General features: G+C 49.7%; 1 protein-coding gene across 1 annotated transcript; it reads left to right on the top strand.

Moving 5' to 3' along the window:
• Positions 1–5843: 5843 nt before the first annotated feature.
• Positions 5844–12848, top strand: LOC119324006 (E3 ubiquitin-protein ligase WAV3-like). The gene is made up of 2 exons (XM_037597723.1): positions 5844–6799; positions 10821–12848. Exons 1-2 carry the CDS (start codon positions 6509–6511, stop codon positions 12747–12749), a joined length of 2220 nt encoding a protein of 739 aa, XP_037453620.1. The 5' UTR covers positions 5844–6508; the 3' UTR covers positions 12750–12848.
• Positions 12849–13313: the final 465 nt, after the last annotated feature.

Raw genomic sequence — 13313 nt, 5'->3', positions numbered from 1 at the left:
CTAAGGCCCATGTGGCCCATTAACTCTCCCGGGGGGTTCCGGTAACCCCCCCCCCCGGCACTCCGGTTTTCTCCGAAATCACCCGGAACAATTCCGGTGTCCGAATATAGTCATCCAATATATCAATCTTTATGTCTCGACCATTTCGAGACTCCTCGTCATGTCCATGATCACATCCGGGACTCCGAACAAACTTCGGTACATCAAAATATATAAACTCATAAAGAAATTGTCATCGTAACTTTAAGCGTGCGGACCCTTACGGTTTGAGAACAATGTAGACATGACCGAGACACGTCTCCGGTCAATAACCAATAGCGGGACCTGGATGCCCATATTGGTTCCTACATATTCTACGAAGATCTTTATCGGTCAGACCGCATAACAACATACGTTGTTCCCTTTGTCATCGGTATGTTACTTGCCCGAGATTCGATCGTCGGTATCCAATACCTAGTTCAATCTTGTTACTGGCAAGTCTCTTTACTCGTTCCGTAATACATCATCTCGCAACTAACTCATTAGTTGCAATGCTTGCAAGGCTTAAATGATGTGCATTACCGAGAGGGCCCAGAGATACCTCTCCGACATTCGGAGTGACAAATCCTAATTTTGAAATACGCCAACCCAACAAGTACCTTTCGAGACACCTATAGAGCACATTTATAATCACCCAGTTACGTTGTGACGTTTGGTAGCACACAAAGTGTTCCTTCGGTAAACGGGAGTTGCATAATCTCATAGTCATGGGAACATATATAAGTCATGAAGAAAGCAATAGCAACATACTAAACGATCGAGTGCTAAGCTAGCGGAATGGGTCATGTCAATCAGATCATTCAACTAATGATGTGATCCCGTTAATCAAATAACAACTCTTTTGTTTATGGTTAGGAAACATAACCATCTTTGATTAACAAGCTAGTCAAGTAGAGGCATACTAATGACACTCTGTTTGTCTATATATTCACACATGTATTATGTTTCCGGTTAATACAATTCTAGCATGAATAATAAACATTTATCATGATATAAGGAAATAAATAATAACTTTATTATTGCCTCTAGGGCATATTTCCTTCAATCCAGTCGAGTGCGCTCAGCCAAATTAGCCAAGCGCACCTCCTCTAAGGCCCGGGGCTCGGGGGTTTCTCCAACAATAGGCGTGTGGAGTGCATCCATGTTGCGGCGACGAAGTTCTTCCCTCTGTTGTGAAGAGAGGGGCTCGGGTCGGTATTCTTCATGGACGCGCGACGGATCGCCGCCCCCGTCTCCGTCGCCCTCGCGGCGGAAACCGGGCGGGCTATGAGGCCCATCGGCCATCAGGACTTCGGCCGCAGGGATGCGGTCTCCGTGGAGCCAGTCGACAGATGGAACATGCCATGGAGAGTTCCGTCGGGCTTGATTGCCACGACTTGATGGGTGGTCGACTGCCGAGCCACCACGTGTTTCACCCACCGCTGAAGCCGCGATCGACCGGACCGCTTGCGGCTGCGAACAGCGGGAAGGGAAAACGCCATCAGAGTCGACTGATACTGAGTCGACGGTTGCCGGAGAAGAACGCCGCGAACGCACGCGCGGAAGTGCGTCGCCCCTCGGACGGGGAGCGCCTCAGTGTCCAGGGGAGCTTCTTGAAGCCATGCGGAGTCGTCGGCAACGAAAATGAGCGCGCCGAGACGGATCTCGTGGCCCTCAGCCAATCCGCCGCCGGAAATCATGATGATGGTGATCGGTAAAACTTGCACCTTCACCTTCACCAACAAATCGCTAAGACACCTGCCCCACGGTGGGCGCCAACTGTCGTGGTCCTAAGGCTGACAGTAAAAAGGGGGGGTAGGTATGGAGAGGCAAGATCTTAGCTATGATGAAGGTGTACAGACGAGGTTTACGAGTTCAGGCCCTTCTCGGAGGAAGTAATAGCCCTACGTCTCGGAGCCCGGAGGCGGTCAATTGGATTATGTGTGTGTTGAATTACAGGGGGTGCGAACCCTTGTCCCAGAGGAGGGGGGCGGCTTATATAGAGTGCGCCAGGACCCCCGCCCGCCTCCATTATAAGGGGCTTAATGTACATAAAGTAAGGGGCGTTACTGGTAACGCTAGCCTTAAGTACTCTTAATGCTTATAAACACTAAGGAGTGAATGTCCGGTCGTTGCGTTCTCTTCCGACTCCTGATCTTTTGATATAGTCGAGTGACTCCCCATATGGTCGAGTGACGGAAGGGGGTGGTCGTCGAGTGATGTGATCGTCGAGTGGATTGCACTCGATGTACTTGACTAGTGTTCCTCTGTTGACTCTTGGTCTTTTTATCTTCTAGGGTAGTGACCTTGGGTAGGACGTATGGGTCGGGCATATGACCCTACCCCAGGTCTATATCCTTGTCAGTGCCTCCCTTTCCTTCTTCCCCCTCCGTTGGAAAGGAAGGGGGGCCGACTAGGATTGGGAATCCTAGTTGGACTCCCCCCACTTGGGCGCGCCATAAGGCCGGCCCTCTCCCCTCTGCTCCTTTATATACGGGGGCGAGGGCACCCCAAAGGCACATCAATTGTCTTAGCCGTGTGTGGTGCCCCCCTCCGCTGTTTACTCCTCGGGTCATATTGTCGTAGTGCTTAGGCGAAGCCTTGCACGGATCACTTCATCATCACCATCACCACGCCGTCGTGCTGACGAAACTCATCTACTACCTCGAGAACTTGCTGGATCAAGAAGGCGAGGAACGTCACCGAGCTGAACGTGTGCAGAACTCGGGGGTGTCGTACGTCCGGTATTCGATCGGTGGATCGCGAAGAGAGTTCGACTACATCAACCGCGTTGTGAAACGCTTTCGCTTACGGTCTACGAGGGTACGTAGACACACTCTCCCGTTAGTTGCTATGCATCTCCTAGATAGATCTTGCGTGAGCGTGGGATTTTTTTTGAAATTGCATGCTACATTCCCCAACATTGTGTCCACTGCATCTACAGCTCGCCACGTACCCCTTGGGCCCACCCACGTCTCGTGTGAGAAAAAAATATATCCACAAACCCGTCTTACTCCCGTCATCCATATTGAGACTAGCCAATCCGTCTTCCTTCACTTGCTTCTCTCCTCTGTAGCTCCATGTACACTGTCGCCAACATCGTTGCTACCGTCACTGATGCTGCAAGCACCAACACCACTGTTGGAACGGACACACTCGTCGTTGCATGCCTTAGCACATGCCCGTTGCCCGACCACTGCAACACCATCGCACACTACTGCAATCAGGACACATCTGTCGCCGATGTTGTAGGTCGGAGCACCACGTGTCGCCGTTCGTTGCAAGCACTGCCACACACTGTTGTCGCCACTCACTGTGACCGCGGGTGGTACAAAGGCGACACTCGGGTGTTGCAAGCCCAATATGTCTTCTACCTCTAGCCTTCTCCTCACATGTGTCGGCATTCTCCTCACCACGCTTGCCACCGTCCACTGCACCACCACATGAGCGCCCTTGCGGTTGTAGCGTCGGCGGTGTTGCGCTTGTCCATGTTGCAACATGCATCATGTTGCAATGGGCAACCGTACAAGACCACCATGTTGTTGCCGTCGTACAACAACAACAACAACAACAACAACAATAACAACAACAACTACAAGGGATGACCACAACATGGTGGATGTTGCAATGGGGCAAGTTGAAGCTGAGCGCAACATGATCCATGTTGCAATAGGTGACAGCAACATTATCCGTGTTGTGATGGTCTAACGGCTATATGAAACAGATCAAACGGTTGTCAGCCAATCCGGTCTTTACAAAGGATCAGCCGGATGACGCGTAGAGTCGCCCTTTTATGTTAAGTTCGACTTCGTGACATTTAATTATTTTTTTGCGAGGTGACATTTAAATTGATTCATATTTCTCATGTTAAAATCAATTCTGAAAATACAAACTGCACTTGAAGTGGCATGGGGCCCAGCAGAGCCAATCAGAGTTCCAAACATACGAGCCAGTGTCGAGTCCACTGGTTCATTCGATCGGCTGCACTTTCCGTTGCCTCCGGCCGTCGTCGCGCTGATCTTTCCATACCGGTACGTTGCCCCTTGGCACACGCATCGAGTCCCGCCACCACAAGCGGCCTCCTCCAGTCCGCACCACGCCGTGCACACGGGTCACCACTCACCAGACACCACTCCTGCCCGCTCACCCGCCTCGTCTCGCGGTGAAACCAGGCACGCGTTTTCACCTCCCGAAAGGGCATACCACATGATAGACCACCGAAGACTCGTCGTCGTGCGACGGCGACGGCCAGTAACGCTACGGCGCACCAGGCCCCTCGCGCGCGGTTGCGTCGCCGGGGAAGCAAGTCTGCACCGGCAACACGCAAAGCCACGGGGAACGTACCACGTACGTACGTACCCGCAGGAGGCGGCGTCGTGCCACTGCAACGTGGTGCCCCCGGCCGGCCGGACGTCCGGACCGGAGCATTGTGATTCCGTGCCGGGCTCCGTGAACCGTGCGGACAGCCAGCCGGTCCCGTGCTGCGCAGGGCAGGGAATTGACAACACGGGACGCATCCCCCGGCTTTGTTTTGACCTCTACCACTTGGAGCCCCTCGATCACCGCCGGGCACGCCCTGTCGGCGGCACCACGCCAGCACCACCGCCCTGCCACCGCCGCTGCCGCCGTGCATGCATACGCGTGACTGAAACTGAAAGGGAGAGCGAGAGGGCGAGAGGCTGGTCCTGCACCCCTGCTCCCCACTGTAGGCATCCAAGCTCCTGCATCCGAACCTAGCCATAGCCAGGGCCCACAGTCTACGCTTTCTCCTACTCGAGTACGTCAAGCAAATACACCCCGACCCAGCCCCATTTGCGCTGGATTTGAACGATGCACTCACCTTGCCCGAGCTTTTCGACCACCCTGCCTGCACCCTGCTCCAGTACGTCCATCTTTTATCAACGTCGTCCAGTGCTCCAAGGACCAGCAAAGGTGCATCAGTTGACCTCACCGCTAAGCGCTGCTCGGCCCAGTCTCGGTGGATCCGCCACATACTCCATGCATTTCATTGCATTGCATTCATTCCCTACCCTGCCGCCGCTTTATAAAGTCAGGGAGGGGCATGCTTTTCTACGACTTGGTTTCAATTCTCCACTGTTTTTGCATGCCTCTCCTCCTGTTCATCGTCCATCATTGCTTTTTTCCTTTCTCTACACCCCAGCAACTGGCTGGCGCCTGGCTCGGGTCCCTGTTCCATTCTGGGGCGCGTTTTAGGTTCCGCGCTGCAAAAGGCGCCACCCTGCTCCCCCCCCTACATGAAATACGTGATTAAAAGGTACGTAGAAAATTCTACAAACTTTTTTGGTTTGAGATAATGCTTAGCTCAACTAGTTTCGATGAAATTCATGGCTCGTATAGTAGCATGAGTGGCACCGCTTCTACTAGTGGACGGAGAAAATTCCACGGAGGTGTAGTAGGAGGAGATAGCGGCTAGTGGTGGCGGCGGGCACATGAAGAGCAGCCCGGCGTACAATGAGGAGCGTAAATGCGTGTGCCCATCAATGGCGACACGAGGATGCCCGTGACGCAAAAGCGCCGGCAACCTCTCAACTCGAAACAAGATATATAACCGCAACAAAATAGAAATGAAACCTCATTTCTCTTTTTCGTTATATATCAAGCCAAGGAACAGAACAAAACTTGTGAACGAATGAATAATCTGCCTTTGCCTGCCACTGCGAGAGAAAACGAAAACGGGAGGCGGGCGGGCGGGCGTACATGTCGTGTCGTGTCGCGTCCCGCAGAAACAGAAAACAGAGGGCGAGGATGATTATTATTACATGGGGCGCCTCGTCGTCTTCCTCTGCCGAGGCGTTGCCCACACATCACTCGCCAGTAGAGTACTCTACTCACGCACCACCATCGACAACTTGACCCGAGCTGAGCACCTCGCTTCCTCCGCTGCTCACTCAGTCCTCGCCATCATCTCCTTCTTTCCAGCTTTTCTTTGTAGCTGCCTCCTCCGGTCCTCCCCCTCCCCCGCCCGCGCCCTGTCCCTGTGGACTGTGCCCCCGCTTGCTTTGCTCGCTGCCTTTCCCCCTCCCTCTCCTCTTTCTTAAAAGGCTGCTCCCTCTCCCCCTCGCACCTCCTCCCTCTCTCTCTCTCTACTTCTTCTCTCTCTCTCTCTGCCTTGGCATGGCCGCCTGAGGTCAAATACCCATCCCGCTTTCTCTCTCTTTCTCGCGCAATCTTTGTCCCAGATTCCAACCCTCACCCCTCCCCTCCATCCATTTATATTACTGTCTGCCTGCCTGCTAGTGCTCCGCGTCATCTCTTCCCCATGGCCATGGCTTCCACGGCGGCGGACAGCGAGCCCCGGACGGAGCAAAAGCGCCCTAGCTTGGCTTCTAAGTTCTGAGGCTCTGACCTCCCTTCTCACCCACCCCACACCTACCTATCAGTACAGTCACTGAGTAGCAAGCTCAGCTCAGCTCGGCTTGACTTGAAGTGGTGCGTAGAAGTTGGTTGTTGGTTGCGCGGAGAGGAGCGGATGGAGAGCAGATGGAGGAAGGCCAAGATGTCGCTGGGGCTCAACCTCTGCGTCTACGTGCCGCGGACGCTGGACGACCTGGACGCCGGCCCGCCCTCCACGGGCTCCTCCACGGCCGCGCTCGTCTCGCCGGCGGCCTCCTCCTCCTCCTACGCCACCAGCGCCAACACCACCCCCACCGCCGACCCGCCCAACGGCAGCGCCAGGGGCCCCGGCGCGCTCATGCCCACCACCCCGACGCCCACCTCCGCCGGCCTCCGCCTCTCCAAGTCCGGCAGCAAGTCCTTCAAGGTACCGCCACCACCATGTCTTCTGTAACATAACATTGAAAAAAAAAGAACTTGCTGCAAAGATCCATCTATCTATCTATTACCATGCTCTTCTTGATTTATCTCTGCTTTCTCAGTTAATTAAGCTCTAATCCCTCACAAAAACTACTTAAAAGCTTGGATTCAGGTTGTACACCTGTGACGTTCTTGTGCTTCCAATGATGCGCGCAAGTAGCTTTCTTCCATTCTTTCGACACACACACACGCACAAAGTGGGGTGAAGAACACAGGAGGAGGGGGGAAAAGGAGGAGGATGTGAGGGGCAATGGTGGATGGGGAATATCATCATGGAGTGGGGGAGTTTGTCTTTCTTTACTGCTGGGGTCCTCCTCCTCCATAGATGGATAGATAGTCCACACATCTTTTTCCTCATCACTCACCTTTTCCTCCTAGTCCTCCTAGATAGCCAGCCATCCTCATTCACTTCACTTCTTTTCGTGGAGGCATAAAGAGGAGGCAGTGACACACACAGCTCCTTTTCACAGCAGCAGCTTGCCTGCTTGGACACTGTTCTCAGATGCCTTCTTGCATTCTTCCAACACACACCGGCAAAAAAAACAACATTTGAGAGCAGGAGCGTGGGTGCCCATGGAATGGATGCCTGGGAGCCCACCGGAGCCCCCCTTTAGGGCGCCCAGAGGCCAGATTTCGAAAAGGTGATTAGTTTCCGGCCAGATGATGCCAATTTGCAAATTGTTTAGCTGCAGTGTCCCTAGTTAAGTTGCAGTATCCCTAGTTATGCCATGGGCTATGGAATCAATGACGTGGCGCCGCGCTCAGCGGACACGGGGGATGGTTTAGGTTTGGGTTTTCAAATCTTTGTGGGGGGGTCAGCTCTTTGATCTCCTTCCTGGTCTTACATGCTGAGGTGTTTTCTTTAGTCAGAAAAAAATGAATTATTCAAATCAAGGCATCCACATCACTATGATAATTCTAACAAGAATACCACCCCCTTGCATTATTTCAACAAAGATAAATCAGAACAGGAGGGGCTGGATTCTCATCTCTCTTTGGAGAACCCAGAGGCTCTCTGATCTTTTGGCCTTACAGGGTGAGGTGTACTGCTGTTTAGTCAGCGACGAATTATTCAAACTAAGGCACCTACATCACTTGAAAATGCTAGGAGATTACCACTTCCAATTGTAAATTAGCTTGACCATGGATTACCTAAACATTGAGCAAGTTTCTTCTTCTCAACTCAAAGTCTGAAAGTGCAGCGCAATAGCAAGGTGTTCTTTTAATCTGACAGAAGGCTGATACTGTGCGAAAGTGCCTTTCTGCTCCCGAGCTCATTTGAGCTCGGTGAACAGTAAAATCGAAAAAAAATAAAAAAAAATTACAAAAAAATTCTCAGAGAAACATTGACAAAAGTTCTAAATGCTTGCAAAAATTCATCATGAAATCACATTCCAGTAAGGCGTGGCAAAAAAAAAACAAATTCAGCCTCCAAAATGCTTTTGAAAGTAGCATTTTCAGAGTACCGATTTTGTTTTTTTTTTTGCTACGCCTTCTAGAAATGTGATTTCATGACGAATTTTTGCAAGCACTTAAAACTTTTGTCAATGTTTCTACCAAAAAAAAATTGGAATTTTTTGATTTTTTTTTAAATGTTTTCGATTTTTTTTTATTTTACTGTTCACCCGAGCTCATATGAGCTCGGGTGCAGAAACTCCACGTCCGATACTGTGGTATTTTACAAAGGCTTTCCAAGGGTGGTCAACAATACTAATGCATTTCTTTCACAGTCAAGCAATCCATGACTTGGTCATCAGAACAAAACAATCTACGAAATGTTAAATGACAATGACGCTTGGAAAATCGAAAGCTCATGGATAACTTCATCTTCATGGACCACCATCCTTTTCATAACAGCTGCTTGGGCACTGCTCTCAGATCCCTTATTGCATTCTTTCAACAACAAAAATGAACAATTCAGAAGAAGAAATTTTTAAAGTTGCAGTGCCCCTTGTCATGTTACTGCACCAATGACGTGTAACAGTCCTAAACAGACACGGGGACATGGTTAGCTTTGGGTTTCAAATGCTTCTGGGAGGTCGGCTCTTTGATTTTCTAGTCTTACAGGGTGAGGTGTATTGTTTAGTCAGCAATGAAATTTTCAAATTAAGGCACCTACAACACTTAATAATGTTAGGAGATTACCACTTCCAATTGTAAATTAGCTTGACCATGGATCTTAACCTTGCTAAGTAAATACCTAAACCTTGAGCAAGCTGCTTCTTTTCAACTCAAAGTCTGAAAGTGTGGCGCATTAGTAAGGTGTTCTTTTTATCTGACAAAAGCCTGATAGGGTGGCATTTGACAATGGTATTTCAAGTGTGGTCAAACAATACTAATGTATTTCTTCATCGTCAGGCAATACATGACTTATTCATTGGAACAAAACTATCTATGCAATGTTAAATGACAACGACGTTTCAAAAATCGAAAGCTCATGGATAACTTCATCTCTCCATGGTCCACCATCCTTTTCAGAACAGCTGCTTGTGCACTGTTCTCAGACCCCTTCTTGAATTCTCTCAACAGAAAAAAAAAACAATTCAGAACAGGAGGGGATTGTTAAGATGCAGTGCCCCTAGTTACGTTACTGCATCATTGGCGTGTAACGGTCCTAAGCGGACACAGGGACACGGTTAGCGTTTGATCTTCCGGTCTTACATGACGAGGTGTATTATTAGTCAGCCAGGAATTATTCAAATTAAGTCACTTACATCACTCGATAATGTTAGAGATTACCACTTCCAATTGTAAATTAGCTTGACTATGGGCTTCGCGTCGCTACATGACTAACTAAACCTTGAGTAAGTCTCTTATCAAATCAAAAGTCTGAAAGTGCGGCGCCTGAGCATTTTTTTTTCTGATGGAAGCCTGATTCTGTGACATTTGGCAAAAGTTTTTCGAGGGTGGTTGGCAATACCACCGTATTTTTTAGCGGGCAAGCAATCCATGACTTATTCATCACAAGAAAAATATCTATGAAATGTTAAACGATAACGACATTTTAAAAATCAAAAACTTATGGATGACTTCATCTTCATGGTCTACCATCCTTTTCAAAACAGCTGCTTTGTTACTGTTCTCAGACCCCACTGCTTGGGCACTATTCTCAGATCCCTTGTTGCATTCTTTCATGTAATTTTCCCCATGACAGAGAGGGCATATGGATTCCCAAGAGCCCACCACCATCTCACTTTAGGATGCCCAGTGGCCAGAATTGGAAAAGGATTAGTACTCTGGTCATGCCCATCTGCAATTATTAAATTGCATTATCCTTTGTTATTTTATAAAATCATTGGTGCGCGGTGGTGTGACGAAGGCCGAAGACACGATTAGTATTGTTTTGAAATGTATCTGGAAGGTCAGCCCTTTGATCTTCTGGTCATATAAGGGTGAGGTGTATTGGTTTGTCATCAATGAATTATTCAAGTTAAGGCACCTAGATCACTTGCATAATGTTAGATACTTAGATTACAACCCCATTGGAAATTAACTGGACCATGGGCTTCACCTTGCCACATGACTATACCTTGAACAAGTTTGTTTTGCCCAACTGAAAGTCTGAAAGTCCGGCCGGTAAGCAAGGTTTGTTTGTTTATTCTGATGGAAGCCTAAAACTGTTAAACTACAGCATTTAGAGAGAAAGGTCGACAATACAAATGTAGCTCTTTAGGAATTAAGCAACCCATGACTTATTCATCATGGCAACACTATCTGTATAAAAATAAATAAATGACGAGGACAATTGAAGAAATGGAAAAGTCATGGACAACTTCATCTTCTTGATCTATACATTTATTATTGTGACGTTTCAATGTTTATTTGGCTGGTCTTCTTTACTTCAGTTTGCACCATCACTTGATAGTTGATACGACTATATATACCATGAAAAACGCTTTCCCAGATTCATATTTTTGACCATTTTTTAATATCTGTATCTTAATCCTTTTATATTGCCTTTTTTGCAGAAAACATGTGCGATATGCTTGACCATAATGAAACCTGGTCAGGGCCATGCTCTATTCACGGCAGAGTGCTCACATACCTTTCACTTCCATTGTATATCTGCAAATGTTAAGCATGGAAGCAACAATTGTCCAGTTTGTCGCACCGAATGGAAGGAACTTCCATTTCGTGGCCCGCTGGTTGCTGCAATCCCTCAAGGAAGTGCAAGGATTAATCCTGTTAATGGGCAGCAAAATGGCGGCCACATGACGCTATTGCGACCACTCCCTCGTGCTCGTTCTTCTGGTCGCCTTCATCATGTAACTTGTTTGTTGCCTGACACAGACCGAAGTGTTTTCAATGATGATGAACCCTTGGACTTGTGTGAAGCAACCGATGACCATCAGCAGGGATGTTCAAGAACAGTAGAGATAACGACACACCCTGAGTTCACTGAAATACCAGAAAGTACTTCAGAAAGAAGCTTCACTGTTCTAATTCATCTAAAGGCACCCCTTGCTCAGAGTTTGCACGTACCTGGAGATGACAGTAGCCCAAACACTGGTCGAGCCCCGGTTGATCTTATCACAGTGCTTGATGTCAGTGGTAGCATGGCTGGTACCAAACTTGCATTGCTGAAGAGGGCCATGGGGTTTGTCATTCAGAACCTTGGCTCCTCAGACCGGCTTTCTGTCATCGCCTTCTCATCATCTGCACGCAGGCTCTTCCCTCTTCGTCGGATGACCGAATCTGGTCGTAAGCAAAGCTTGCTAGCAGTCAATTCTCTGACGTCAAATGGTGGCACCAACATTGCTGAGGGTCTGAGAAAAGGCTCCAAAGTGATTGAAGAACGACAGGCCAAGAATCCAGTCTGCAGCATTATCCTTTTATCAGACGGGCAAGACACATATACAGTCTCACCAAGCACGGGTGCACACAAACCATTTACAGTCTCACCAACTGCCTGTGCACAGAAAGCATCAGCGGAGTACTGTGCGCTCTTGCCATCTACTAATGGCAGTCAGCAGGTACCAGTTCATGTCTTCGGGTTCGGTGCTGACCATGATGCAGTTTCGCTCCATTCGATCTCTCAAACCTCTGGTGGGACCTTTTCATTCATCGAGACGGAGGCTACCATCCAAGATGCATTCGCCCAATGTATTGGTGGACTCTTGAGTGTGGTCGCACAGGATTTGCGTGTAAAGGTGGAGAGTGTGCACCCTGATGTGCACTTTGGTTCCATCAGATCAGGTAGCTACTCCAGCAGAATTGCAGATGATAAGAGGAATGGGTCCATTGATGTTGGTGACCTGTATGCTGAAGAGGAAAGGGATTTTCTCATGACTCTGAACGTTCCCCAAGGCTGTGGCGAAGAAACGGCACTTCTCAAAGTTGGTTGTGTCTACAAAGATCCGCTGATGAAGGAGACCATCAACATGGCTGAGGTGCAGGTGAAGATCTCTAGGCCTGCGTTCGTGTCGGTGCAAACCGTGTCGATCCAGGTGGACCGGCAGAAGAACCGTCTTCATGCAGCAGAGGTGATGGCCGCGGCAAGGTTCTCCGCGGAGCGTGGCGAGCTGGCACACGCGGTCTCGCTGCTCGAGGACTGCCGGAGAATGATCATGGGGTCTGCGTCGGGGCAGTCCGGCGACCGGCTGTGCCAGTCGCTGGACGCGGAGCTGAAGGAGATGCAGGAGAGGATGGCGAGCCGGCAGAGGTACGAGGCGTCCGGGCGCGCCTACGTGCTGTCGGGCCTGAGCTCGCACTCGTGGCAGAGGGCGACCGCCCGCGGCGACTCCACGGACAGCGAGAGCCTGATCCAGGCTTACCAGACGACGTCGATGGTCGACATGGTGCTGCGCTCCCAGACACTGACCCGCTCGTCGACCCCGAAGCAAACCCCACAGATGAGGCACGCCAAGTCGTTCCCGGCGCGCCCGCAGCCTAGGTAGGTAAAAGAAACCGCGCCCCGGCACGATCGGCGCCGAAATAAGGATCTTTAGCTGAATTTAGATTCTGTGGAAGCAGCAGTAGTGGTGTGAGTTGGATTCTTGGTTTTTGTTGGGGTGTGTGGGGGTGATGGGATTGGGTTGGGGGTGGTACAAATGGTGTGGTATAAGGAGATGTAAATTTGTTTTGGGGGCTGGTGGTGGTGGTGGGGGTGAGGGTATATGGAGAGAGTTAAGTTAAGGTGAGGTAATTCTGTACTGTAGTGGGTTAGAGAGGGGGGCTGGGGCTGGTATAAGTGTGCTGGGGGAAAATGGGTAAGGTAGGGGGGAAGAAGGTGTTGTGCTGTGCTGTGCTGTGCTGTGCTGTGTTGGTTACTTGGTGTTAGGGGGGTATACTCCAGTATTGTTGTATGTACTGCTAGCTCTCCTTTGTGTGGTGGTTGCTGGTTGGTGATGTACATAAAGAGATGGTATACATTTGTGATCCGAACCGAACTGAATCCAACTCTTTGGTGAACTGATGCATGGATGCATACCTAATCTTTGTTGCAAGGCTAGTCCAATCTG

The sequence above is a fragment of the Triticum dicoccoides genome, chromosome 6B, assembly GCF_002162155.2.
Source record: "Triticum dicoccoides isolate Atlit2015 ecotype Zavitan chromosome 6B, WEW_v2.0, whole genome shotgun sequence".
Classification (NCBI taxonomy): domain Eukaryota; kingdom Viridiplantae; phylum Streptophyta; class Magnoliopsida; order Poales; family Poaceae; genus Triticum; species Triticum dicoccoides.
Note: the sequence above shows the minus strand (reverse complement) of the source record. Positions and strands in the feature narration are given on the sequence as shown.

What these genes read in the sequence shown, in the direction of transcription:
- LOC119324006 (XM_037597723.1), top strand. Translation starts at nt 6,509, where the DNA reads ATGGAGAGCAGATGGAGGAAGGCCAAGATGTCGCTGGGGCTCAACCTC. An exon ending in CCGGCAGCAAGTCCTTCAAG is followed by an intron (nt 6,800 to 10,820) that starts GTACCGCCACCA and finishes CCTTTTTTGCAG; the next exon opens with AAAACATGTGCGATATGCTT.